This window comes from Struthio camelus, chromosome 13 (assembly GCF_040807025.1).
Source record: "Struthio camelus isolate bStrCam1 chromosome 13, bStrCam1.hap1, whole genome shotgun sequence".
Taxonomy (NCBI): Eukaryota; Metazoa; Chordata; class Aves; order Struthioniformes; family Struthionidae; genus Struthio; species Struthio camelus.
The window spans coordinates 13,328,719-13,355,593 of NC_090954.1; the positions used below are offsets into that span (position 1 = coordinate 13,328,719).

Genomic DNA, 26,875 nt, shown 5'->3' on the forward strand with positions numbered 1-26,875 from the left:
GCACCCACATCATCCTCCCTAGGGAAGGCAAAGGGAGGTGACCAGATCCCAGGGCTGAATGCAGCCAAGAGGCAAAGGGGTGCAACACAGACATTAGGGTGTGCAGGTGCTGCCAAGACGCAGCTGTAGGTCCTATGACCAAAACATTGAGGCTACCTGGTTGCCTGCCCTTCCCCAGCACTTGAACATCCCAGGTGCTCCCCAAAGCAGTACCTGATCACAGTCCCATCATGTGAGGGCAGCAGCTTTAGAGGAAGAAGAAGAAAGATAAGAGACTAGCTTGAGCTTAGCTTGTGGCAGAGCAGACAGCAGCAAGGCCATCCAGCCCCATCCCAGAAGCAGGGCTGCCCCAGAAACTCTCATACAGAGCTGAGACTACAGCTCTCAGCACAGCAATACGTGCCCACTTTAGCCTGCTGAGCCTCAGGCTGCTGATGAGCAAGGATCACCTGCTCTATAAGAACAGGTGAGAGGGAACCTGTAGGCAGCCCTGGTGGAAGCAGAGCCCTCCCCAGTGAGATAGAGGACCCCCCCCCCCCCCCCCCCCAAGCCTAAGCAGGGAAGAAGCACAAGCAAGTGCCCCCACAGAGCAGCTCAAATAGGAGCTGAGCACCCAGGCTGAGCTTAAATAGAGCCCCAGCCCATAGGCAGGGTGCAGGTGTGGGTCCCAGGTGAGGCTGTTTAGGGCCACAAAGGCTTCATAGGTCCTGCACCTCCCTATGCATTACCCAAACTGTCTTTGTCATGATGTTTAGGGCCACAAATCCCTTTGGCTATGGAGGAGCTGCAATATAGAGCAGAGTGCAAGGTCTAGCACTCTTCAATCTTCAGTTGCTATGAAATTTTGCAAGGAGCAAGAGGAAGGGGGATATCAGCAATGAGGAAATAGCTGATTACAGGCAGGGAAGGACCTAGAGCACCTGGGCTGTGGGTGCTTGCTCTAACCACGGGACTGTCCTGCCCCAGTTGCAAGGTGTAGCAGCTACCTAGGGCCCCACTGGAGCCGGGCAGCCCTGTGTTTCCCATGTCCCTGCACACCCACCTGGCTAGTACATCCTGGGTGCCCTGCGGCAGCCAGCACTAGTACATCTTGTGCTCTGCAGCAGCCAGAAGGAGAGCGGGGCTGTTGTCCTGCACCGCAGCATGCGGAGGGGAGCAGCACAGGGTGAACAAAGAGGTGCTTGTTGCCCACACCATCTCACATGAGTGAGGCCTCTGGGTGCCCCCGCCAATGCCAGCCAGTGGGAACATCACCCCGCTGCTTTGAGGGGAACAACAGCAGCAGAAAGTACCAGCTTGTGCTGGTGGCCAGGGCGGCTGGGGGAAGAGATGCATTGGGGTAGTCGGCTATAAACTTGCAGTTGCCTGCGATGGAGACATCTCCACCACTTACCAGTCTCCTTCCCACTGGCTGCTTTGCAGCCCTGGAGAGATGCTCCAGTCAGTGGGTGCCACCTGGGCTTGGATAGCTGAAGGGTTTTATTTCAGCATCTGCTCCCTCCCTAACCACCTCAAGGAGGGCCCTTGGTTTCATCTGCTCCTGTGGGTGTAGATGAGGTCATGGGCACCATTGCCTGTGCTTTCCACTGCAGCGTTTACATTAGCTGGGGAAAACACATGTGGGAAAGAGCACGCAGGGTTAACCTGGATGAGGTGACAGAGGAAATGGCTGCTGGGCACTGGGGCCCTACAGCCTGCCCCAAAACACCCCAGCATCTTGGGGAGACTAAAGCTGCGTCTCCGCTCCTGGCTTTGCTGCAAGATTTTCTCATCTTTCCGTCTGCTACCGAGGGAGGGGAAGGTCTCGGGGCAACTGCAGGCTGCAGTGCTGAGAGGATGCACCTCGCTGCCCTTCCCCGCTTCGCGCGCCCCGTGCCAACTCGGCGCCTGCCCTGCGGGTGCTCCTTGCCGAGCGCCCCCGGCGCCTGCAGCGGGCGTCGGGGCGGCCGGTGCCCCGATGCCCGGGGAAGGGGCCGGGCTGGGGGGCAGCGGGGCACCGAACGCCCCGGCGTTGGCCAGGAAGCCGCGGGGAGGGGCGAGGGCTGAATTTCCGCAGCTGAAGTTCAATGCCCGTTAGCTCCTTGCGTCGCGCCCGCTGGCACAGCAGCTCGTGCACGCACCGGCGGCGCTTTTCGGTCAGACCCCCCTACCCCCCCCCCCGCTTCCGCAGCCCCCCAAACCCCCGCGGCGGCACGGCGCCTCCGCGCTTCCCGGGGCGGCAGCGGGGTCCTTCCCCCCCCGGGCGCGGGCGGGGATCCGCGGGGCCGGGCCGGGCCGGGCTGGGCTGGGCGGGGGGGGGCGCGGCGCTGACCCCCGGCGGGCGGCGGGGATTGGAGGGCTGCGGAGCCGTGACGCGCCCACCGGCGGCGGCGCAGGGCAGGGCTCGGCGAGGACGGGCGCACACGGCGGAGGGACGGGCGGCGAGCGGCGCGGCCGGCTGGTCCCGCTAGTGCCAGCACAGGCCTCGGGCTGCGCGTGAGTGCGACGGGACGGGACGGGTGGGCGAGGGCACCGCGCCGGCGGCTGCGGGCCGCAGGGGGAGAAGGAGGAAGGCTCCGCCTGGGTAGCGAGCAAAGCTAACGGAGGCTGCCGCAGAGGGGCGGCGGCCCCGGCGGCGGGGGAGGGCCGCAGCTTAGCCCCGTGTCCTGGAAAAAAATCATTCCTGTTTCACGAAAGGGTCGGCAAGCTTGGCCGCGGGGTGCGGGGCGCGGGGTGCGGAGCGGGGCGCGGGGTGCGGAGCGGCTCCGGCCGTGCCGCGGCGGCGCCCCTCGCCTCGATGAAGCGCTCAGAGCTGCGCTCCCCGAGGAGAGAAGTCCCTCTCTGTCACCCAGGAAATTTTGCCCGGGGAAACGTACTGCGCCGTGTTATAAACGCGCATGGGTCTAAATGGGGCAGGGGGACTTTTTTTGCTGCTTGGGGAGGGGGAAAGGGTTTTTTTTTTGGAGACGTCCATTGCTTCGGTTGGGGGAGCCCTTTCCTCCCTGTTTTTAAGGATGCTTTTCTGGGCTGCGAGCAGGATGTAGGCAGGCTGCTGGGTGTGTCCAGTCCTCCATGGCGCTTGAGGGGACCCGGCTCCCTCCGCGCCACGGGCTCTGCTTGCCACCCACAAAGGAGCCTGCCAAAGCCTGCAAAAAATAGCTCCTGGGTGCAGGGACGAGGCCTTTGAAAGTAACGGCAGCCCAAAGCCATACCGGGCTGGGGCTTTGGAGAGGCTGGCGGGCTGCAGCAGGACGCAGGCGGGGTACAAGCTGTGGGCACAAAACATGCTTTTTGGAAAGGTTCCTTCTGCAAAGCTTATTCGTTCTGGAAAGGGCTGAGAGGGCTGGGGGACGATGCCCGGGACTGGCTCTGTAAATCCTTTGGGGGTTCCTGCAGCTGCCCACACCTCTCTGTCCGCCCCAGATCACGAGGTGCATGGAGCTGGGGATAACCCGCTGCCCGGGGTCCAGGAGCCGGATGGCCTATGGGTGTCGTCACCTGTCCCATCGGTGGCCTGCGTTTGTCCGCCAGAGCCCAGGCGGCTCCGGGATGTCCTTCCCAAGCTGGCCGCGGGTTCACCTGCTTTCAAGGGCAGAGCTGGGCCTCTGCAAAGGTCTCGCCACGGTCAGGAGCAATCAGCCACATGGCTGGCCTCAAAAGCAGCCTCTCATGGAGGCAGGGGACAGAGGGGCAGGCTGGATCCGGTTTAGGGTGTAGGGGATTTTCGGCCACTGCTGAGATGAGTTGGGTGGTCTCAGCCCCATTGTTGCATGCAGAACGAGAGGGAAGGAGGCAGGGAAGCTGTGCTGGACTCAGCTTTCTGCATTTCCTGGAAGGCACGGGGCTGCTGGTCTGCAGCAGCGTACAGGCTCCCTGGGCCTCCTGACGCAGCAGGGTGGGACCGGGGCTCAGCAAGCGCATCGAAAGGCTCTCTTGGTATGTGGAGGCCCAGCAGGTGCTGGCCCTGGGCAGCTGCGTCCCTCTGCAGCTGCCCAGACCTCCACGCTCCTCTTGACTTTGCCCTGCCACTTCCTCATCTGGGCAGAAAAGGGTGTAGTATAGCAGGCCAGGAGCTCCCTGGGGGGGTTGCAGCCTCTGAGAGCAGCATTTTGTTCCCCAGCCCACTGCAAGTGGCTCAGCCTGGGGGGACCGTGTGGGCTCGATGCCCAGCAGCCCGCTCCTGGGGGCTGCGGGATCCTTCTGCGCCTGGCACGCGCCCAGCAGCCGGTCCGCAGTGCAGCCCCAGGCTGTGCACGGGGGACGCCGAGGCTCTCCGGCCGCCCTCGGGTGCTCGCAGCCTGTGCTGAGCCGGGAGCTGAGGCTTGCAGCCTCCCCAGCTAAAAAAGGAAGGGCAACGGGGAAGCAAATGCTGCTCTGGTTCCCAGGAAAACTTCCTCCTGTCAGCAAGGGTGCCCGCGTGGTGCTCAGGGCCAGAAATCTACCTTCCCTGAGCAGAGGCGCTTGTCTGGTGCTGACCTCCCCGGCGGCGCCTCTCCTTGGCTGCTCGCAGCCTCCCCGTTGCAGCGATATGGAGCGATGCCAGGGAGGTTCCTGTGCTATATATATTTTCCCCGCTGCAGTCGTTCGCTGGCACGAAGTTCAGCTCTGCTTGGGGCAGAAACCCCCTCACCCCTTTTTGGTGCAGAACACCCGCTGCGCCTTGTGTTTCCTTGCAACGTGTCGAGGACGGCGGCCGAGCCTGGCTCGCAGCGGGAGTGGGGGATGTGACTCCTAGCTGGAGAAGCCGAGCGGCTCGGATGACGCTTAGGAGATTCATTCGTGGCTGCGCTCCATTTTCCAGCTGTTTCTCTCCTTCCGCCAGCTCTGAGCTCTCGGCGCAAACCATCCTCTTTGGGGACTTTCTCCGTTGGGGGGCAGGGCCGGCCCACGCCGCGGTACATTATTAGCTATAAATGGTGCTTGATGTTAGAAAACAATCTGCGAGTTGTCCTGGAAACCGAGCCGTGTTTCCTGGGCTCTGCTCTGCTATCAGAGCTCGAGTCGGCGCACTGAAACTCAGATAAAGCCAGCAGGACCTTGCAGGGAGCCGCCTGGGGCTGCCGGTCCCGGTGCAGCGGGATTTTCCCCAGCAGCCGCTGAAGCCGGGGCAGCCCCGAGGGCTGGGGAGCTCCCGCGCGCTGCCGCCCCCGCCGGGACCCCGGGGTGCAGCGCGGAGGGTCAGCAGCGCGCTGCCGGCCCTGTTCCTGCGGAGGATACTCAGCCCATTTCCACATATTCAGCACTTTCTTCCCCTCGTGATTTCTCTCGGTGCCGGCTGCCTAGCGTTGCGCTGCCAGGAAGCTGCGCGGGGGCCGACCTCCGCTCGCGTTTCTGCTGCTGCTGCTCCCGGGATCCCTGAACCGGCGCCAGCAGCGAAGGGCCTCCGCTCTGCAGAGCATCCGGCCCCCCCAGCCATCCCAGCGCTCCTTGCCGCAGCGCTGGCTAGATTTGCGCTCCCCGTGTATTGCTTGCGAGGGGCCCTCGGTAGACCCGCTGGAGCGGAGCGGGACGCGGGACGCAAGTGCTGGGGAAACTGCTGTGTGTCAGCGCAGCAGACGCCGGGGCCGCTCGGAGCCAAGCCCCACAGCCAGCCCCGAGAGCCCCGTCCCCGCTCTGACGCGTGGCCCTCGGAGAGGGGACCGAGGAGTCCTCAGCTCTCCCGGGCTCGGGAGACGGCCGAGGGAGGGAGCTGCGCGGCGCCTGGCCACCCGCCGTCAGCGCGACCGCGCGCGCGAAGATGCTGCAGCTCACGTCTGCCTGTTTGTTTTTCCTCCCGCAGCTCCTTCTCCCCTTGGCGCCGGTGATTTCCAGCTGCAGAAGCCATGGCACCCAAAGGAAAGGTACGGCGCAGCCTGCCCTATAGGCGCTGGGGCAGGGCCAGCTCCCGGGGCTGCCTCCGCTTCCGCCGGGACGCCCTACCCGGCTCGGAGGCCCCTGCTGCAGGGCAGGCCGTGGCTCGGGGCCGGGACAGCGGCTCCGGCTCGCGGCGGTGACGGGTGCGGGGTGAGATCCTGCCCCGGACGGAGCATGTTTACGTTGCTCCCTCTCCAGCCGGCTCCGTAGGGACGCGGAGCGGACGGGGGGACGTGCTAGCGCGCCGGGGCCGAGGGAGCTGGGAAGAGGCGGGGAAGGAGGCGCGAAAGTCCCTTTGGGAACAAAGCAGGACGGGAGAGAGAAGTGGGGCTCTGGGAAGGGGAGGAAAGCGGGCGTTGCACCAGGGATTTGGGGTGTAGGAGGGCAGAGATGGCTCGAGAGCCCCGTGCGCGGGCCTGCAGTAAGCAGTGCAGCCCCGTTTGGATTGCAGTTGCCCACGCGTGAACTGATGCGGTGACGGTCTCAGGGGAACGGGGCCTGCGCTGGCCCAGGCCGTGCGTGGGGCAGGGGGTTCCCGGCTCCTGCAAAGCCCTCGCCCAGGGCAGCCCCTGCTGGGACGGGGCAGGAGCCGGGGCGAGGGGGCGCGCGTGCCGGGGGCAGCCCTGGCCGTGGCGGAGGTCGGCCCCGTGCGTGGGCCCGCTCGGGTTAGGAGGAGAGCCCCGACTCCTGCCCTCCCAGCCCTGCGGAGAGGCCCGAGGCCGTTCCCTCTCCCCTCCCAGCCTGGCTTTTCTCTGTGAGGGGCCCCAAATTTCGCTTCCCTCCAGGCGCGGGTGCCTGTGCAACCTGCCATCTGGCAGCTCGGGAAGCGCGTGCCCCCTCGCAGCCAGGAAGACGTCTCGGCGTGGCTGGAAAACCCGCGGCTGCGGCGGGCAGCTGCGCGGGAGCGCGCCCTGCCCGCGGGTACCGGCTGGCTCGGCCGCGGGCAGGGGCGTCCCAGCCGTCCCCAACGCCGACCCCTTCTCTGCCCCTTGGGCCAGGCTCCGTTTCCCGTTCCCTCAGGAGAGCGGGCAGTAACCGCTCAGCTCGGATACCCACAGCTTGTGCTTCCCGCCCGCCCGAGGGGCCGGTCCCCTCTGGGTGGGGAAACTGAGGCACGGCACGGCTGGGCATCCCGCTGGCAGCAGTGCTGGCAGAGAGCCGAGGCTTTGCCTGCCCGGCACGCAGGGCTGCGCGCAGGAGGGTCGGCGTCGCCCCCGTCCGTCGCGGGGACGCCCGGCACCCCTCGGGGGCCCCCCGCGCAGGAGGGGAGCCGGCTGAGGGCCGCAGGGCTGGGGAAGAAGTGCGGGGGCCCCAGCGGCTGCGCTGCGGGCGGAGAGGAGACAGCGAAGCCTCGCAGGGAATTTTGCCTCCGCCCTCCCGCCCCCCCCCCCCCCCCAGCCTGGCCTATTTTTAGTTCCCGGCCCCCGGCGGGCTGTCGCGGCGCGGAGGCTGGAGGAGGGGAGGGCAGAGGGCTCGCAGACAGCCCTGCTGAAGTCTGAGAGCTGCAAGGGGGGTGGGGGCGGGAGGAGGGCGCAGCGGCCGCAGGACGTTTCTGCGCCGCCCTGGGGCTTGTTCCCCCCTCCCCGCGCGCGGGGCGCGCTGCGTGAGGCCCAGTGTTGAGCTCCTGCCTCAGTTTCCCCTACCCAGCGGCAGCTCGTGCTCCGAGGGGAGGCTGCTCGGCCAGCGGCGCTGGCAGGGGGCTTGGTGGGAGCCCGGCCCTGCTCCTCGTCCCTGTTTAACCAGGGCGCAGACCTGCCTGCCAGCCCCCTCTGGCGGCGCCCTCCGGCCCCCCCTCGTCCCCTCCGGCTGCTGGAGCCTCTGAGCGACTCGCACGCCCGGCAGCTCTGGGAGCTTACGGGAAGCGGGGCTAAATCCAGCCTCCCGCTGAATCACCTGCAATACGATCCCGGCCTCCGCAGGCCCCCGCCTGGCCCCCTCCGCACCTCGGAGGCCAGGGTCTCCTGGTGCCGGACCGTGCCGCCGCCGCCGCGCGGCGCAGCAGTGCTGGCAGCACCTCCAGAGAGGGCCCGTGGGGCGTGCCAACGCCGGAGGTTGTCTCGTGGAGGAAGGAGAGCCTTTCCCCGTCTCCTGCTTGCCCCGTTGCGCTGCAGCGCGGGCGGCTCTTCGCCCCCGGGGCTCTGCTCCCGGCCGCGCTGCAGCGCCCGGGGTGCTCCCGCGGGCCGACCCCTCTGCCCCGCCGCCGTGCCACGGGGGCCGAGCGCCCGGAGGGAACGGCAGAGCTGATCTTGGGCGGCCAGCAGGCCCCTATCCGGGAGCGGGACTCCCCCCTTGCCCGTCTCCTCGGCTTCATTGCTGGGTGCTCTCGCCCTGCCTGGGATTTGGCGCTGCAGGTTCCCGCCCTTTTTTGGGACAAGCTGCCTTTAAATGCCAGTGCTGACAATAGTCCTGTGCAGCTCCCGGGGATTTTAACCAATCCCAGCAGCTCCTCCTGAGTGAGCGAGCCCTGGGAGATGTGCATTCCTTCTTGGCACGTGAGAAAAATTGACTTGGGTGATGGACGTTCAGAGTTTCCCGAAGCAGCTCAGTGAAGCTGCTTGCTCTGGCTCGCAGCCTGCTGCTCCCTTTGCTGCTCCCCAGCAAAGCGGCTAAGGAAATTCTGCTGTTCAGCGCTTTCCAATGTCTGTCTCAGATCCTTACCGCAAACGATGGCACCGGGGTATGGAGCCGAGCTGGTTTCAGATCTGCTTCCACCCCAGGCTCGTGTTACTTCCAGTCAGAGCTCCTGCCCTGGGTGTGCGTGGGCAAATTCCCTGGGTGAGCTGCTTCAGAGCTAACGCGCAAGGAGGGAAGTCAGAGATGCTGGGGGAACCCCAGCCCCTTTTTCCCTTATGTCTTCATTTGCACAATCTTGTTCCTGGCATATCCGTTGTGCAGAGGCTTGACAGCCCCAAAGGTGCAGAGGAGCAGCCAGAGTGAACTGGGTGATGCCAACCCAGGGGATTTCGTAGGCTCCTGGGAAAGTCTCTCCCCGCAGTCTCTCTCTTCCCAGCTAGGAACCAAAAGTGTTCAAGAAATCTTCTTCCAAAACTCAGCTCTTGCTGACGTGGATGAGGAGGATTGTGTTTAACTTTTAAACGCATGGTACAATGGGCAAATAAAGAACAATGCCACTGAGATAAGAGAGGGAAGGTCATGTACTACAATGACCTGGAATGCAAACAATTTACACTGGATAACAAATGAGAGAGGAAGTAATTGAAGAGAGGAACAAATGTTTGTTTCAAGCTAAGTTTTGCCTTCAGAGAGCCTGAAACGGGAGCTGATCTCACCCCGCTCCTGCTCGCCATCTTTTGGCTCCACCTTTTGGCTTCTCTTTTACCACTTTTTTCTGTCCTGTTGTCCAAGCTGGACCCAGCTGGGAGAGGGGGATGGAGCTATGGGAATATCTTTTTCTCCTTTCATTTTCTTATCTCCTTTCTCCTAGGTCTACAGGGGGTCAGTGAAGGATTTCCCAGGCTTTGATGCCAACCAGGACGCAGAGGCCTTGTACAATGCCATGAAGGGATTTGGTATGGATGCTCCTCCCAATCATCACCCCAGGGTTACCCTGATGTCCCCTAGTCCTTTGGGCTGACCCCTTGCGTGGCTGAGCATCCTGCGTTGCCACCTTTTCAGCTGTCTATTTCAGCAGCACGCCAGGACTTTTCCTGGTTCCCCTTTGCTCCCCACCAGCACCAGAGCCCAGCAGGCATTGCCCCTTGGCTCTGCCCCTCGTGTTTCTCCTCCCACCCCAGAGTCGGACACATCTTTGGGCACAGCAGAATCTTTAAGACGAGCCCAGATGCGGGGGGCAAGACCAAATGTGACTGTCAGGCTCTCTCCTGCAGGCAGTGACAAGGAGGCCATCCTGGACCTCATCACGTCCAGAAGCAATAAGCAGCGAGTGGAGATCTGCCAAGCCTACAAGTCTCTCTACGGGAAGGTAACAGCAGAAACACCCGCCAGTCCGCACCGCCACCACCACTGCAGGCTGGCAGCAGCTCTCCCGACAAGCCCACGCTGGGGTCCTGTAGCTCCCCAGCCCCGAGCCACACAACCTGTGACGGAGGAAAGGCTTCGCAGCCCCGGTCCTCCCAGAGCCCTGCAGAGCCGAGATGCCCTCCCAGGCCAGCAACAGGATCTGCTACTCCCTGCAGGTGGGAGCTGGCTTGTCTCAGTCCTTTTCTCCCTCTCTCCACCAGGATCTTATCGCAGACCTCAAGTATGAGCTGACGGGGAAGTTTGAGCGGCTGATTGTGAGCCTGATGCGGCCCCCCGCCTACAGTGACGCCAAGGAGATCAAAGATGCCATCGCGGTAAGGGGTGGGGGCAGCGCCGGCGGAGCCCTCTCCATGGCCGCCCTGGCTTGCCCTGCGGCTCACAGGGCCTCATCTCTTCCCGCAGGGCATCGGCACTGACGAGAAGTGTTTGATTGAGATCCTCGCCTCCCGCACCAACCAGGAGATCCATGACCTGGTGGCTGCCTACAAAGATGGTGAGAGCTGGGGATAGGCAGGGTGTACACTGTGTCCCCTCAGGCCAGGGCAAGGGGCAGAGTTAAGGGGATCTGGCTCCATGCCCTGACCTCTCCTCCTCCCACCAGCCTATGAGAGGGACCTGGAGGCTGACATCGTTGGAGATACATCGGGCCACTTCAAGAAGATGCTTGTTGTTCTGCTTCAGGTAGGTCCAGCCGGGCTCCCCTGTCCTGCACAGCTTGGTGGTGGCCAAGGGGGCCAAGCAGGGCTGAGCCAGTGTCTGTCCCACAGGGCACCAGGGAGGAGGACGACGTGGTGAGCGAGGACCTGGTGGAGCAGGATGCCAGGGTGAGGCCTGGTGGGTCACTGGGATGGGGTGGCATCCAGGCAGGAGTGGGATGGAGGCACTGGTCGTGCTGGGACAGTCCAGCCCCGAGGCTGTGAGACGTGGTGGATGCCGAGGGCACCTGTGCTCTTGCAGAGCCCAGTGCGAACAGCACCATGACTTGGTCTCTCTCTGCCATCTTCCCCATCCCACAAGGACCTCCTGGAAGCTGGCGAGATGAAATGGGGCACTGACGAGGCCCAGTTCATCTACATCCTGGGCCGGCGAAGCAAGCAACACCTCCGCTTGGGTGAGTATCTACTATGAGTTCAGGGCTGGGGTGAGGGTAGCTGCAGGGTTTGGGCAGCTCCTCCTGTCGAGCCCACCTGGCTGGACACCTGGGTGCCCGGGGCTTCGTCATCTGCCAGCCAAGTGCCATGTTTTTGTCTGTAGTGGTGAGGACATCCTTGCTGTCAGCTGAGCCCCAGGTGGGTGCCCTGCAAGTCCCCAAGTGGCTCACTTGGCTGGACAGGCACCCAAAGCGGGAGAGCAGGCACCCTGCTTCACCCTGCAGCCGTGGCATGCCCGGGGCCACCTTTGCCATGTGCACGTGCAGTGCTGGGACACCTAAGTCCCCAGGACGCCCTGCTGCAGAGGGCCTCGAGTCCCCCAAGGGGGCTGCCCGGCTCTTGCCAGCATGCGTGGGCCATTTCGGGAGGGCTCAGCCAGGGCCTTGTCCCACTTGTGCTCTGCAGTCTTTGACGAGTACCTGAAGATTTCGGGGAAGCCGATTGAGAGGAGCATCCGGGGAGAGCTGTCTGGTGACTTTGAAAAGTTGATGCTGGCAGTGGGTAAGTCAGCCCCAGTGGTCAGGGGTGCTACGAAAGCGCATTATTTGCCTTGCTGGGGATGTGAGGTCTTAAAGAAAGAGTCGGTGGGGCCGATTCCGCTGTTTCAACTGTGCCTGGTTTTAGGTAGCTCAAATCTGGGCGTGCACTCTTGGGAGGGATGTGTGTGAAGAGCAGCCTGAACTCTCAGAGTAGAGTATGAAGATGTAGAGATGCCTATCCTGGGGACTGGTTCAGACAGCATTCATGATAAATAGTCGTTCACACCTAAAACTGGTCGTTCTGTGCCGTTCCCACCACGTGCCATGAGCGTTTAAAGGTAGTCGCCCCATGAGCCTCCCAGCGAACCCGCAGATATTCTTGCCATTCCCTGCTGTTGCTGGGCTGTCAGTGCTCCCACTGCGTGAGTTGAGGGCCAGGAACCAGCAAACGCTCATATGTCCGTATTGTCATTGGTGTAAAGGCTGCAAATGGACAAGAGATGAAAAGCTCCTCCTGCAGGGAAGGTCCCCCTTGGACCAGCCCACGGCAGTGCCCGATGCCACGCTGATTTATAGCTAATGGTAGCAACCGATAAATGCAGAGTCTGAGGCACAGCGAAGCACACGGCTGCGTAGGGAACACCTCAGGATGGTGGGTAGATACAGTCGTTCAGGGGAGGCACCGAGGGCTGCTCCAGGAAAGCCAGTGGAAGCAGACAGCTAGGAGGAGGATGGGTGGTGATGGTAAACGTGGTGACCGAGAGGCTCGGGCCAGGAGAAGGGAACGGGAGCTCGGAGGCGCGGAGCGCTGCCTGATGTCCCCGGATCAGGGGCCAGGGCACGAGCAGTCTGACAGCTTCTCAGCCTCTCACCTTGCCTCCGTTTCCTTCCCCCCCACCCCCGCAGTGAAGTGCATCAGAAGCACAGCAGAGTATTTTGCTGAAAGGCTGCACAAGGCCATGAAGGTGAGTGGATTGCCCCCTTTCAGAGCCGCGAGGCTCCTTCGCAGCTCTGGGGGAGCAGAGCAGAGGAAAGCTCTGCCCACGAAGTGCAAGCCCTGTTCCTTAGAGCCCACGAGGAGCCCTGCAGGTCTCTCTTCCCTGCCCCACACCGCGGCGTGCCAGCAGTGGGGTGGATGCTATAGGGCAGGCGGATAGCCTGTCTGTGAAGACAGGACCTATATGACTCTGGGGTCCTCCGCTCGCCTGCACTGCAGGGTAGACACAAAGTCATCTCCAGCAGAGGAAACCTCCAAAGCACTTCTTCATTCACCTGGGACTGGGTGGAAATCTGATAAAGGGCCCTAGATCTGATGGGCCGAGCGACCTCCTCGGGTTAGTCCCCTGGGGCCAGGCCCGTGGCAGGGCCAAGTGGGCTGCCCAGCCCTCACCATTTGCTATTCCAAGGCTTGATCCTGGGACTCATCCACTGCAGGGGCTGGGCACAAGGGACAACACGCTGATCCGCATCATGGTCTCTCGCAGCGAGATTGACATGCTGGACATCCGGGAGGTGTTCAGGACCAAGTACGAGAAATCTCTCTACAACATGATAAAGGTAAACGTTAGGGCGTTCCTCACCATCATCCACGAAACTCCTGCTAGCGCTGTTCTCCTCCTGACACTAGCGCACCCAGGAGGGCTGAACACCCTGCCCAGCCCTGCTGTGCGTGAGTCTCCATCCTTGACTGTCTTTCTAGGAAGACACATCTGGCGAGTACAAGAAGGCCCTGCTGAAGCTGTGTGGAGGAGATGATGAGTAAGAGTGCCTGTCGCTGCCTTTCTTTCCTTTGGACTGTCCCTCTGGGTCCCCTTGGGGCTGCCCTGGGTGCTGGGCGCAAATCTGGCCTCCTGCGGAGCCTGGTGGAGCACCACGCTGGCAGGTTTCGCTCCAGACCGGGAGCCGGGCAGGACCGCCAGCGCTTGCAATGGGAGCAGCTCAGTGTGGAGGGCTGTGTGGCCCCTCTGCGTGGCAAACCACAGCACCGTATCCCTCCCTGGCACATGGGGGCAGCCCCGCAGAGGTGGGGGGGCCGGGGCAGGTGGTGAGAGGGGCTGCGCACCTTCCTGTCCCTGAGGCTGAGAGGTCGCGAAAGGGAAGCTTGGAGGGAGGATGCTCCAGAGGGGCAGCAGGGGCAGTTTAATGCCTGCTTCCCCCTTGTTCCCAGGGCTCCCTCCACAGGCTGCCTGCTTCCCCTAGCACAGATGACGGGTGTGCGATGCCCCTTGCACCATTGCCAGCCCCTCTGCCACTGGCACCGCGAGCGGTGGAGCAGGATGGGTTGCAAGGCTGCTCTGTGGCGGGGCCAGAGCCAGCGGCTCGGCCCCAGGCTGGGGCAGCAGGCAGCGGCGCCCGCGGGCTGGCTGGCAGCGCGGGCTGGCTGGCAGCACTGGCTGCCCCGTGCTGTGTGCGCCCGCCCCGTCGCTCACTGTCCTTGTGTCCTTGCCCTCCCATTGCAGTGCTGCAGGTGAGTTCTTCCCCGAAGCGGCGCAGGTGGCCTACCGGATGTGGGAGCTTAGTGCAGTGGCTAAAGTAGAGGTCAGCACCCCCTCCTCTCCTGCCTCCGTCCCTGGCTCCGCTCCCCGCCAGCTTGGAAATCACTGCTTCTCCTCTCCGCGTGCCCGGGGCCTGCCAAGGGGCCTCCCCTCTGCCTCTTGCTCTCTGGCTTTTCTTGAGACCTTTAGCTCTTCTCTGGTGCTGGGCATGAGGTTGGTGTGACGTAACCGCAGCAGTGCCGTGGTCTCCACTAACCAGACCTTCCCGTTTCTAAAGCCTGATCTTGCTGAGACAGCAGGCACTGCATGTCTGTGCAATGCATCACGAACAGCCTAGGCTTCGGCACGCAGCAGAGACATCACCCTTCCACGGCTGAGCTCCTCGTGGGCAGCCCGCACCGAAGCCAGGGCCAGAGGCATGGCTGGTGGGAGCCCTGCCAGCCCTTGTGCCCCAGGAGCGTGCACTGAGCATGCAGCAGGGAGGCATATGGAAGGGTGTTTGTCTGGCTGCAGGCGATAGGAAGAGATGGGTAGAAAAGCCCCCTGGGTGCAGTGTGCAAGGCAAAGCTCCCTGTTAACCTTGCTAGAAGTTGTGCGACGACCTAGGAGGGCAGAATTACACCTGACTGGAGGAAGGACCAGGAATCCTTTCAGTGACTCCCTTTTTGGCTCTAAAACAATGCAATCAAACCCAGCAGAAGCATGTCAGCAGTTGGGGAGAAGGGTATTGCACCGAGCACCACACTGAGATGCTAGTGTCCGCTGCCATCTCCTCTCCAGCCTCCGCTGGCCTGGCTATGGAAGGGTGGCAGTGAGGGCACATCCGCATTGAGCCCTGGCGCATGCACTAACTCACCACCTGCTTTGGCCTCGGCTTGCCAGTTGGCACCTTCCCTCCTTGCCTCCCTCGCCTGCCTCGGGAGCAAACCTAAAACCCCTCTGTGCCTCCACAGCTGCAAGGAACCGTGCACCCCGTGGGAAACTTCAACGACGACGGTGACGCGCAGGTGCTCAGGAAGGCGATGAAGGGGCTGGGTAAGTGGGTGTCGCGTGCGCAGCGCTGGCGAGCCCGCGTCCCCTGGCCCCCTGGGGGAGACGCTCTGTGGTGGACCAGGGAGCTGAAAACCCCTCCTGGCCCAAGCAGGGCTGCAAAAAGGCACATGGCTCTGTGTGCCCTCCTGGCCAGCCTGGCACAGAGCCCTGGGGGCTGTGGCTTGCGGCTCTCTGTGGCATCGCTGCTGTCGTTGCAGGCACAGACGAAGGGGCCGTCATTGACGTCCTCACCCAGAGGAGCAACGCCCAGAGGCAGCAGATCATAAAGGCGTACAAGGCTCACTACGGCAGGGTAATGCTGCCCCTCTCTCACCACACTTGCTTCCTTCTGCCGGTGTCCTCTCGCTCTGATACCTGCCCTTTGCTGAAAAAATCCTGCCTGAGGAAGGAGAGGGGAGTCCAGGAGCCTTGCTTTGTCCCGTAATGTCTCTTCCCTGAGGAAGACTGAGTTTTCAAAGTGGCCTCCCATTTTGGGTGCACTGCCAACCCAAGGCGAGTGCATCCATCCCCCTTTGCTTATAAGGTCCTGGGTCCTGCATGGAGGACTCCAGAGCTAGGCTGTCCCCAGAGCCACCCCCCAAAACGTAATTTGCAACAGTCCTGAGGGGCTGCCCAGGTGTGTCTCACCTCCAAGCAAGAGGGTCTCTTTGCTGCGGTCAGGGACATGTGGGTTGCATCCGGCATGAGGAATAGTACTCCTGTTCTATAGGAGGAAACACGAGGGTTTCGGGGATTCCAGCTCTAAGGAGCTGGTCAAATGCACTTCTCCGTTCTCCCCTCCACTCTTCCTCTGTATGACTACCTGCTGGCAGAGGGGATTGGGAATAGCTCTTATTTCTCCTTGCATTGCTCATGGGTGGGTATCCCATGCTGTTTTCCCCTGTTTCCTCCCTGTCGTTGCCTCAGCCGACCCATCCCTGCCAAAGGAGCAGGGGACAGGCTGAGCCTAATGCCTGAACGCTTTTCCAGGACCTGATGGCAGATCTGAAATCAGAGCTGTCGGGCAGTTTGGCAAAGCTGATCCTTGGACTCATGCTGACCCCGGCTCAGTACGACGCCAAGCAGCTGAGGAAGGCTGTGGAGGTAATTGCAGCACCTGTAGGACCAGCTTCAACACATGGGGATGACACAGTATTTCGGGTTTGTGTTCATCCTGCCTGTGGGCCAGGGCAGGTGCTGGAAGATGGCATACTTGTCCCCTCTCTTATGGACCGTGCCAAGCCGGGGCTGTGAGTTGGCCCGGGCTTCACACGCCACCAGCCTCTTCATGTCCCACCCGAAAGGAAAGCAGAGCAGAAAGCACCAAGACAAAGGCCTGATTTGTGCTTGAGACCTGCTAGGGGCCCAGTTTGGCTTGTTTGCAGCCAGCGTGCTCTCACCAGCTTTTATACAAAACTTTTCAGCAGGTCGTGAGCTGCTTTGCGCAGTATCCCCATTTTGCAGCAGGAGGCAGTGCCCTGCCAACCAGCCCAGGCAGTGGGGGCAGAGCCAGCGTGGATGCAAACCAGCTACGCGCAGCAGCGCTATGCACTGAGCTAGGCTAGCAGGACCTGCACTGGTGTCAAGGCTGAACACCCTTCATCTCCCTGCCAGAGACCCTCCCTGACAGCAGCACTCTTGGAAACTTTGGTGCTGGCTCCCCCCAGCCTATGGGTCGCTAGAAAGTTTCTGTGGCAGCCACAGACCTTCCCCTTCAAAAATCCCTAGAGCTTCTGCTCAAGCTGGAGAGCAAAGGGACTCATCCCTGAGCTGGTTTGCCATCTTGAGGCTCAACTGTGGCCCAGGTTGCAGGACACAGCCTGGGGTCTTGCAGATCTGCAGAGCCAAGCAGGCTGCAGATGCTAATTCTTGCAACCGTGACAACTGTGTCCTGCTATGCAAAGAGGGGAAACAGAGCCTGCAACATGCAGGTAATAGACACCACCTGGCTCAGAGCAAATCTGGTCTTCATGGCCACCCCTCCCCCCTTTTTGTGTAACCTGGGGGGGGGGGGGTCACTTGCACACCCTAGAAGTGACCAAATAAATCCCAAGGCGTTCCTGCATGGCAGCCACACTGCAGCAGTTGCAAATGGAGATGGGAGGGATCGTGTGACCTAGAGATGTTCAGAGCAATGCAGCACTGGGCTCAGAGCAGCTCCTCCTTGCTTTGCACTAGTGGGGTGATGCAGGAGAACCAGGGCGTCCCTGACCTGTGCTGAGCCCCACAGCACCCTCCACACCACGCCACTCTCTTCCAGGGGGCCGGCACAGACGAGAGCATCCTCATCGAAATCATGACCACGAGGAACAACCAGGAGATCAAGGCTATCAATGAGGCGTATCAGCAAGGTACGGCAGCAGGAGGCAGTGCGGGGAGTGTGCAGGGCACACTGAGGGTCCTGGGGACTGGCAAAGAGAAGAGAGTATGTTTAATGCTCTACTGCTGTACGAGACACTTTGCCGGGACTCAGGGTACCGTTGCTATCTCTGGACTGGATCCGTGACTTGATGCTGCGAAGGTGCCTTAGTCCTTCCAGGCAAAACCCAGGCCCAAACCTTCACTAAAGAGCAGTGGAAATGTGGGACGAGGCTGGCCGGAGTCCACACATCTCTGTCCTATCATTTTTCACATCTCTAGACCGCACGCTTTTCTCTTCCTCTTCTGTCCATGACCCCTTCTCCCTAGGGAACGAGAGGAGCTGCAAGATCAAAGTTAAATTCTCAGCTTCGTCTCCCCAAGAGCCCCTCTGTTTTAAATAGACATCTCTGTGGCTGGTAACCCTCAGAAGCGCACTGGTCCAGGGTCTCTCCAAGTCACGGTGAAATGCTCAGCCACCCAGCTCTGCCACCGCAGTTTTCTCCCCGGAGATCTCTTTCGCATCCTTCCCGAGCACCCAGAATAGGAGACTGTGCTCTAGTCCAGGGAATTAGAGCTGTCGAGCTTATCCCCATTTCCCTGGGCCTGAAAAAATCCGGTGGAGGCATCTGCTTTGGAGATGCAAAGGATAGAGGATGGCCGCCACCCTCTGCAGGTGCAAGCAGTTCCCATGGCATTGCTGGCACAAAACGCGCTGGCGGGTGGGAAGCGGAGCCAGACCCTGGGTGCAGGGCTCAGCAATCCCCTTTCTCCCCAGCCTACCACAAGCGCCTGGAAGACGACCTGAGCTCTGACACATCTGGGCATTTCAAGAGGATTCTCGTCTCCCTGGCTCTGGTGAGGGCAGCTCTCGCGATTGGCGCACTCCCTAGGGGTGGTGTCCCTGCTATGCCGCGTGGGAGAGGGTCGCCGTGGGGCAGGCGGGGGCGTGTGAGGATGCCGTTTAGGCGAGGACAGTCAGAGCATCGCTGAGCAGCTGGGCAGGGCTGCTGGACCCTGTTTGCCTTCCCATCGTTGGGGCTCTCCTGGAGCTGTTCGCTCCCTAGCTCCATGATTTTTGTTTTGAAACGCAGGGCAACCGTGACGAAGGACCAGCGAACCTCACGCAAGCTCAGGAAGATGCCAAGGTAAGGACTGTATTGGAGCTTACTGTGCAAATGGGCCCGGATTTGGGAACACCTGAGGGCTTCCTAGCTTCAGTGGGAGCTAGACAACCTGGCCATGCTGTGTTACTGGTTGTCTGTAAAAGACCAACAACGTTACATCCCCTGGTCTGGAAATAGCATCCTGAGGAACCTAATGGTCCTGAGGCAGTGTCTCTATAAAGCTCCAAGGAGAAATGCCAGGTGAAGTGAAACCTTTGGCCATGAATCTGCCAGGTCTGATTGCCACAGCCTGGTTGATGCCCTGGGCTCCTCTGCTGCTAGCAGAGGTTGGTCCCTGCACGTGGAGGCTGAAAACCGTGAGAGCAGGCTGGGGTCCAGCCCGGGGAGCTCCCAGCCCTGGTCCCCAGAGCCTTCCTGGTGCTGCACCACTAGCTATGCAGAGCTGCCGTTTTGGGGTCTGGCAGCACACAGCAACACGAAAATTTGGCACTTTAGCTTCAAAGGCTGCTTTGGGCAGGCCTGCAGGAGTCACCCACCTTGTTGTTGTGCGTGGGGCAGCCCTGAAACCTAAGCGATGCTCTTCATGTCACCAGCACCCAGGATGGCAGCCCCAGCCCCCAAACCACCTCCCTCATCTTTACTGGGCCGCAGCGAGCAAGGACTGGAAGGGGAAAGCCAGGCAAGCAGAAACGGTGGAGTGGGGTGTTGGGCCCCGCTGGCCGGCTCGTTGCCTCCGGAGCAACCGGAGAGAACCGTGCCTCTCAGGCCCAGGAGAACCGTGGCCCTCGGCACTGTGTGCTTTGGGCTCCCGTTCCTGTGCCTGCAGGCAAAGGCACCTCTGGGACCAGAAAGCTCAGCTTTGGGTGCGACCTGGGCAGCTGTGTGCTCCACAGTGTGGCCCACCATCCTGCTCCCTGGGGCTGCCTGCCAGCGCCGTGGCAGGACGGGGCCTGGGTGCACCTTGTCCCCTCGCTTTCCTTTGATGTGCAGCAAGACGTGTGTCTGGGGGATGCTTGGTGTGGGCAAGGGGCCCGTTTCTGTGGTGAGCATCACTCCACAGTGCCTGAGACCGAGGGCCTGGCCCTGGGAACCCCCCTGTCGCCTCTCCGAGCTGGCTGCAGCGCCTGCGCTCCCGCCTGGCTGCTCTGCTTCAGCGCCGCTTGCACTAACGCCGCGAGCCGCCGCCGGCAGAGGGAGCGGATGCTGCTCTGGCTGCGTGCCGCCGCGCGCTGCTGCCGCGCTGCTGCTCGCCTCCCGCTTGCTGCAGAGAAAGAGAGAGCCAGGGATGAAAAACACAGGGATGTTTTCTAGCTGGATGGACTAGCTGTGCTGGCACCATTCCTGCATTTTGTCAGAAACTTGGCCCCTGCCCTCCTCCTGCCGCCGTCTGAGCCAGCATGCGCCGGCAGACAAAGCTGCTACCCCAGCCCTGAGCCCTTGGCTTTGGCCGGGTTCGCAGGCTCCTCTGCACCCCAGCACCCTCCCTCTCTTTTCCCTCAGTGCCCCTGCCTACGATTTCCATTCCATGATCCCAGGGACCAACCGGGGGTCTTTGACCTTCTAGCACCCCCATCCCCAGGGCTCGGCAGACTCTGCCCGGGAGCGTGGAGGCACCCTGCGGGGTCTGGAGGGGTTCACTTTACTTAGCCAACGTGCCCAGCAGCCAGTGGTGCCAGGGGCCAAATGGGAAAAGGACATGGGTGGCTCATAAGATCACAGCCACCCATGGGAAAGTGGGGGAGCAGGGGACACATCTTTTTTTTGTTTTTCTTTTTTTTTTTTGCAATGCTTCCCTCACTTTGTCAGGGAAGGATATAAGTTGTGCAGCACCTTCTGACCCTGTTGTCTTCCTGTCTCTCTCTTTCTTTCTGCCAGGTTGTTGCTGAGACCCTGGTGAGTGCCTGCCCTTTTGCTCCTCAACCTTGTGCATGTTGAAGGGGATGCTCCAGGCCTCGGGTGCCGGGCCGGGGCCAGAGGAGCATCCCTATGCTGGCGGCTCCTCCGGCTGTGGAGTACATGCCCCCTTGATCGGGGTCCTCACGACGGGATGGGGTGGTGACAGGCAGGGTGGCACGAGGGCTTGTCCCCGCAGCGCTGCCAGGCAGGCGGACGCAGCGCCGCAGAGGGCGGGGGGGAGAGCCAAGCTGCCGCCCGCCCTTGGCATGGCTGGGTGGGGACCAATCCTGCCCACCAGCTGCTGGTGAGGGTTCATGGTCCAGGCTTCCCTGCCTCATGGGGACCTGGGGAAGGGGCAACTTTCTGCTGCAGTAGCCCGGCGGGTGTAATGAGTACAGCGTCCCTGCTGAGCCCAGCGCCAGCCAGGGCGGCAGTTTCACCCGCAGGCAGCGCTAACATGACCTGGTGTGGAGGGTGGTTTCTGCTTCTGGCAGCTTTGCATTGCCTGTTCAATATTTATAACCCCAAAACGAAGAAAAAATATCCTAACCGCTAGTATTGCGCAGCTTTTTCATAAAAACTGGGAAGCATCTTTTTTCAGAGGTAACGTGTGTGTGCATGTATGTTCGTGGGTGTGTACAGAGCTGTGCGCACCTATGTATGTTTTTCCTAAAGCCCCAGCAGAAAATGCCTTTTTTGGTCCCGGGGGGTGGGGGGGAAGGCTGGGGAGCCTTCGAAGAGCAGAATACCTCTTTGCAAGAGGGAGTCCAGGACTGGCTGTCCCAGGAAGGGCTGTTTGACGTCTTTGCCCCTCTCCGTTATGCCCTTGCCCCTGCTCCCCTCTTCGCTCTGCGCTGCTCCTGCAGAAACTCGCTGATGTCTCCAGCAATGACTCCAGCGACTCCCTGGAGACCCGTTTCCTCAGCATCCTGTGCACCCGCAGCTACCCCCACCTCCGGAGAGGTAGGAGCACATCGCACACCACTGCCGGCCTCGGCCGGGACACGGGTGCTCCGATTAACCCTCGGGTGGGCCAGATGGGGCTCCCGGGCAGCGGGAGGCTGGGGTGGTCCCATGTCCTCATCGGTGGTGGGGATGAGGGGATCAGCCGTCCGCTAGTAGGAGTGTTGGGGGAGATGGTGCAGCGTTGCATTTGGGGTGGGCTGGTTGAGGCTGCCCGAGGTGGCACCCAATCTGGTCCTGTGAAGTCTAGAAGTCTCCATTTTTAGGGCTTGGGGCTCTTGGGTGTCTTGCTGTCCTACTGCCCCAGGGCCCTGGGGCTGGGATGGAGCCGCTCAGCGGTGACTGTCTCCTCTTGCCCATCCCTAGTGTTTCAGGAGTTCATTAAAATGACCAACCATGACGTGGAGCACGCCATCAAGAAGCGGATGTCGGGAGACGTCAGGGACGCATTCGTGGCCATCGGTCAGTGCCCAGCACGTGCCCTTCAGAGGCTTCCTCGGGGCCGCTCGGCGAGGCAGGGTGCCCCGGCCAGCAGCCCCTTCACCCACCTTTGCCAAGGCAACGCTGCTTGCCTGATCCCATTGCCTTCAGGCCATGGAGGTTCCCAGCACAGCACTGGATCGGGGTGTTTATGGGGCCGTCCTGTGGGGCCAGCCCTATAGCTGAGGAGGGTTTTGCAGCTGGCCCAATGGAGGGGTGAGAGGGTGGACGCAGCTCCTCTGTGACAGGCCAGTGGTGTTTACTGCAGCTTTGCCAGAGCCCCTTGGGCCGTGCCCTTGGGGTGCCGCAGGGCCGGGAGCCCACCATCTCTCCCTTCTTTGTGTGTTGCAGTGCGGAGTGTGAAGAACAAGCCGGCCTTCTTCGCCGACAAGCTCTACAAGTCCATGAAGGTGAAAATGGGCTCCTCTGGGGTCAGGTCGCGGGGGTGATGGCAGGTAGATGCCCTTTGGGTGCTCTGATTCAACCCCACAGCAGAAATGGGGTTTGGCCTCCTCCGGCTATCCCCATGGGAGCAAGGCTAGCTCAAGTCATTACTTGAATGGCCATCTGGGATTAGTGGGGGATGCAGCAGGTCCATGTCTCATGGGCAGCAAGCCCAGTGCCATGTCTGAGGGGAGCCCCTGACTTGGACCACGTTGGAGACACCAGGAGGGTCCCGGGACCCCTCTCCCTCCAGGGTTATTTGTTTGAGCTCCCCTTTGCAGGGAGCCGGCACGGACGAGAGGACCCTCACCCGCATCATGATCTCCCGGAGCGAGATCGACTTGCTCAACATCCGGGGCGAGTTCATAGACCTGTTCGACAGATCGCTGCACCACACGATCGAGGTGAGGGCCCACGGGCGTCCCTCCCCGGCGTCTCAGCTTGTCTTTCTGAGCCCTGGAGGTGTTGAGCCTTGCGTGGACCTCGGGCTGGGAGCAGTGCTGAGCCAGGCCCAGGCACCCAGAGGCTGCAGCACAGCCTTGGGAGGAAAACCCAGCCCCAAACAGCACTGGTTTAGTGGGTCTGGCTGTGAAGGGCCAAATCTGCCTTGCAGATCGCTGCAGGGTGGCTGCAGCATGGAGCTACGGCCCGCGTGCCCCAGGGCTGCCCTGCGCGCCCCAGGGCTGCCCTGCGCCATGCCCCAGCACAGTAGAGAGCCCTGAGCTAGCTCTACGCAAGGGCCGTGCTCGTAGCTCAGCTCCCCAGAGTTCACCAGGGTCTCCATGCCACCTGCAGTAGAAATACCAGCTCCCGCCACCCCTCTAGGGCTGGGAAGGCAGCCGGCAGGTCCTGCTCCCGTCCGCGCTGCGAGCTGCGCTTCCCCGGGCAGGGGTCGCTGGGCGGCCAGAGCGGCGCGTGGCTCTCTCCGACGTGGGTTTTTCTCTTGCAGAAGGACACCTCCGGCGACTACCGCAAGGCTCTGCTGGCCCTGTGTGGGGGGGAGGACTAGGCTGTCCGGGACCACCGTGGGAGCCCATCCTTCATGTCTGAGCCAGCACGTGCGCGCACACAGCCTTGATGTCACTGCAGCTTTGGGGGCTTCAGGGGACACTCGATTCCCCTTGGAAGATCCCCACTTTGTGCTAGAAAATGGCACCGCATTGCAAGCAGGGGAGTCTCGGGGAGGGGTCTGTGTAGGGGGATTATATCTGTCTCAATGCAAAATGATTCATACTCAAATGTGCCACTAACCCAGTAACTTACCTAGACTGAAAAGACAATTTTAAATCTCAAAAATAAAACCTTGATGTTGCTGATACTGGGTCGAGACCAGTCTATTTATTGCGGCAGGTTTGGGTGGGACCAAGCCCCTGTGGAGGAACCGGAGCGTCTCCTTGCTCCTGCGGGCAAACGTACCCAGCGCCTGCCCACGCCGGGCTGCCAGCCTGGGGAGGGCAGCACGCAGGTCCGGGCTGGGTGCGGGGCTGCCGAACGTGCCTGCGGCTGACCGCTGCGCACGGATTTCACAGTGAGCTTCGCCGGGCACCTCTGGTCTCATGCCGCTCTCCTCGGGGCTGCGGCCAAAGTCTGGATCTTGTGCAGATGATGGTGTGACAAACCGGAGGTACAGATCTGACTTCAGGGCATCTCCTTATCCTTGCACGCAGTTTCCTGTGCTCTCAGGCTGCTGAGGGGGCAGTTGAAACGCACCTGCCATGAAGGCCAGTTTACGTTTGCGTTTCCCCCAGCTCCCAGAAGAAAAGAACTGGAAATTCCAAAACTGGGGAATCCCAGCACTTTCAATTGTTTCCAAGTCAGAAGAAAATCCCTTAACTCTCCAAATTTTCCTTAGAACTGCCTGGTGAGGAAAGGCTCACCTTCAAAATATCAAAGCAGTATTAGAAATAATAATGCAATGTTATTATAACATCAAAACCAGGGGAGCGAATCGAGAAGTAGTAACGTGTAGAGACAAGCTGCAGAAGTTAAAACAATTCATTTCGGTGTTATTCCACTGAAAATTCCCTCAATGCTTTCCTGCTAAACATCCGCTTACGACAAAAAAGCCTTTCTTGGGGGGAAAACAATCCCACTGAAGCTTTTTCAGCCTCTCAGATACGGATTGGTGCTCCCCGGTTGTGCCTGCGTGGCACAGCTAAGTACAAACGCGCCTGCCTTTCCCAACGGCACCTGGGTGGGCTGAACGCGCCTGACTCCCTCCGCAGCTCACGTTTTGCCTGTTTTGGTGGGAAATTGCTGCAAAGCCTTTGAGCAGATGCACCAGATGTTTTGAAGGGACGATATGAGCACTGATCTTGATCTGCCCGTCTCTTCCTGTGCTTCAGCGCTGCAGCTCTCGGCTTTTTACCAGAGGCGTGAAGCCACCGGATGGCTGAGCTCGGCAACGGTGACGGCAGGGCAGATGCTCTGCGGGCCCGCCTGCGGCTTGTGTTTGCGTGCGAGACCTGGGAGAGGAGCTGCTCCCGTCCCGTGCCGCGTTCCTGCTGGGGCCAGGCGAGTCGAGCAGGCACCTCTCAGCCCGGAGAGCGTTTCGGTGTCAGGGCCTCGTGCCCACCCCAAGGGCACATCCCCGTCCTGGGGCAAAGCAGGGGCTGGGAACGGCTGCTTTCAGGCTCCAAGGAAATGTGCTGGCCCAGGGGAGAGACCCCAGAACTGTGCCCTGAGGAGTCGGATTGGGGGCAGGGGACCGCTGCTCCTCGAGGGCGTGGGGGGACGTTGGCATTAGCACAGGGCTGCAACCCGCACAAGTCATCAGCCCAGCTTACTTGTGGGCCCTTTTCTTGCTGCTAAAATTAAGGCTATTCCAAGTGTGGGATGTGCATATAGGGGTGTGTGTGTGTGTGTATCTTGGGCACGGGAATAAATGCTCCGAGGAATTTTCTGGCTATGATGTGACAGCCTATGATCGGTGACCTCGTCACCCACAGCCCAGCTGCCTTGACATGGCACAGGAAAGCGCATGAAATCAGACAGCCCTTCTGGGTCTGCTCCCCCAGGCCAGGCCCTGGGGAGATGCACCCGCCAGAAATCCCGGCTGCCCCCGATGCACCGAGAGTGGCGGCTTTCGTTCCCACGTGCTAGGAATTTCCCTGGCAGGGTGCGGCTATGAACCCCGCTCCAGGCCACTCCTGCATTGAGGGCAAGATACCAAAGTTATACAGTGTTTGGGGTTGGGGAGGGAGAGCGAGATGGGCTTTCCTCCTTGAAGAGACTCCCTCTCCTGGAAGACTTCTCCTGGAAATGCCTGCTGCCAAAGACCACCTTCCTGTTACCTAGCCCCTAGTGCTGCAGTAATCCATCTCCAGCGTCTGTTGCTACAGCTGGAGCAGAAACTAGCCAGCAGCATTTTAATCCCTGCAAATATTTAAGCATATTTAAGCATATCGCGTTTAAGCATCAGATATTTAAGCATCCTGCCTTTGTGTTGCTGTGGTTGGTAGCATACCAACCAGGTTGGTTGGCTGCTCATGGTGGGCTGCCCTATGATCGGGACCGCAAACTGGACTGAGCAGCCACGGGGAGCTCAGCCACCCTACAACATCTCCAAAATCCTGAGGAGCAGCTATCAGCAAAGAGTTGCCCACCCTGAAGGCAATACGAGGAGAACTTGGCTGCTTGGGAAGCACAAGCCCGGCCCCAGGAGTCATTCTGCAGCAGGAGAGTTTTCCCTGTTTCTCACCCCAGTGCTTTCTTTTGAGGATGACTAATTTGCAGCCAGCTCCTATTCTGACAACTGCTCCCACCTGGTGTGTGCATCGCAGTAATGCGTCTCCCAGAGGCAGCTGAACGAACCTCCCGGAGCACCCCTTGCCTTCCCGCTCTGGAGAGCGGGCTGTGGTGAGGGATGAGGTGATTTAACTCCATCTCTTTCCGAGAACTCCATGCCAGGCCCAGAGGAAGAAAACCTCTCTGGTTAAAAGCAGCTGTGAGGAAGGAGGAAGTGCTGCACTGGCGTGTTGCTTTTAAAGGACTCCAAGCAAAGCAAGCCGCTCATGGGGTGGCAGCACAATGACAGAGGCTCTGGAGCCTGGTTTTAAATGTACCTCTCCATTGCATAGAGCAGTGGAAGAAACCCAGTGAGCAACACAGAGATGGGGCAGACAAAAACAGTTACATTCACAGCCTCAACCTCCTGCACTGCCCATTGCCCCACCGAAGGAACTGGGATGGACTGAGTGTAACCTGCGGTGAAAACAAGGGGTATTGAGGCTAGGAACCAGGGACGATACGTGTTTGGCTTGAGTTGAGTGTGACAAAGGAAGAGGAAAGGTGTTTACTTAAGTGTTTGCTCAAGTGTTTATGTTTCCTTTTTTCTCAACACCCAAATCAATGATTAGAAGTTTGTGTTAACTGGCAATACATTAAATTCAGTAAAAATTCCTTGTGGTCAGGATTATTTTGCCCATGACAACCCTCTATAAACAAACAGGTCACGGTCCCTACAGACAGCTTCATCCCTATAGCATCCCAGTCTCTACAGAAAATGCACGTTATAGCACAACCCCTCCAGGCATGTCTCCACTCCATCTGCTGCCTCCAACCCTGCCCAGTTTGAGGGCAAACAGTGGCGCATATCATGCCTTGCATCTGTGATC

The 26,875-nt window shown here is 60.8% G+C and overlaps 1 protein-coding gene across 6 annotated transcripts; it reads left to right on the top strand.

The window, feature by feature from the left end:
- The first annotated feature begins 2,021 nt into the window (after positions 1 to 2,021).
- On the top strand, positions 2,022 to 23,577 carry ANXA6 (annexin A6). 6 transcript variants are annotated; one of them, XM_068959396.1, is made up of 26 exons: positions 2,023 to 2,135; positions 5,759 to 5,819; positions 9,278 to 9,362; positions 9,681 to 9,775; positions 10,035 to 10,148; positions 10,237 to 10,327; positions 10,436 to 10,515; positions 10,602 to 10,658; positions 10,852 to 10,945; positions 11,391 to 11,486; positions 12,371 to 12,429; positions 12,899 to 13,021; positions 13,164 to 13,222; positions 13,924 to 14,002; positions 14,913 to 14,994; positions 15,210 to 15,304; positions 15,982 to 16,095; positions 17,252 to 17,342; positions 18,128 to 18,207; positions 18,444 to 18,497; positions 20,352 to 20,369; positions 21,239 to 21,335; positions 21,702 to 21,797; positions 22,167 to 22,225; positions 22,541 to 22,663; positions 23,209 to 23,577. In XM_068959396.1, the coding sequence occupies exons 2-26, from the start codon at positions 5,802 to 5,804 to the stop codon at positions 23,266 to 23,268; spliced, it is 2,019 nt and encodes a 672-aa protein (XP_068815497.1). In that variant the 5' UTR covers positions 2,023 to 2,135; positions 5,759 to 5,801; the 3' UTR covers positions 23,269 to 23,577. The 6 variants fall into 6 exon arrangements, with proteins under 6 accessions (XP_068815500.1, XP_068815497.1, XP_068815496.1 ...); XM_068959395.1 differs by lacking the exon at positions 2,023 to 2,135 and adding an exon at positions 2,337 to 2,475; XM_068959397.1 differs by lacking the exon at positions 2,023 to 2,135 and adding an exon at positions 5,138 to 5,156.
- Positions 23,578 to 26,875: the final 3,298 nt, after the last annotated feature.

What these genes read in the sequence shown, in the direction of transcription:
- ANXA6 (XM_068959396.1), top strand. An exon ending in CAAGCAACACCTCCGCTTGG is followed by an intron (nt 10,946 to 11,390) that starts GTGAGTATCTAC and finishes TGTGCTCTGCAG; the next exon opens with TCTTTGACGAGTACCTGAAG. An exon ending in GAAGGCGATGAAGGGGCTGG is followed by an intron (nt 14,995 to 15,209) that starts GTAAGTGGGTGT and finishes CTGTCGTTGCAG; the next exon opens with GCACAGACGAAGGGGCCGTC.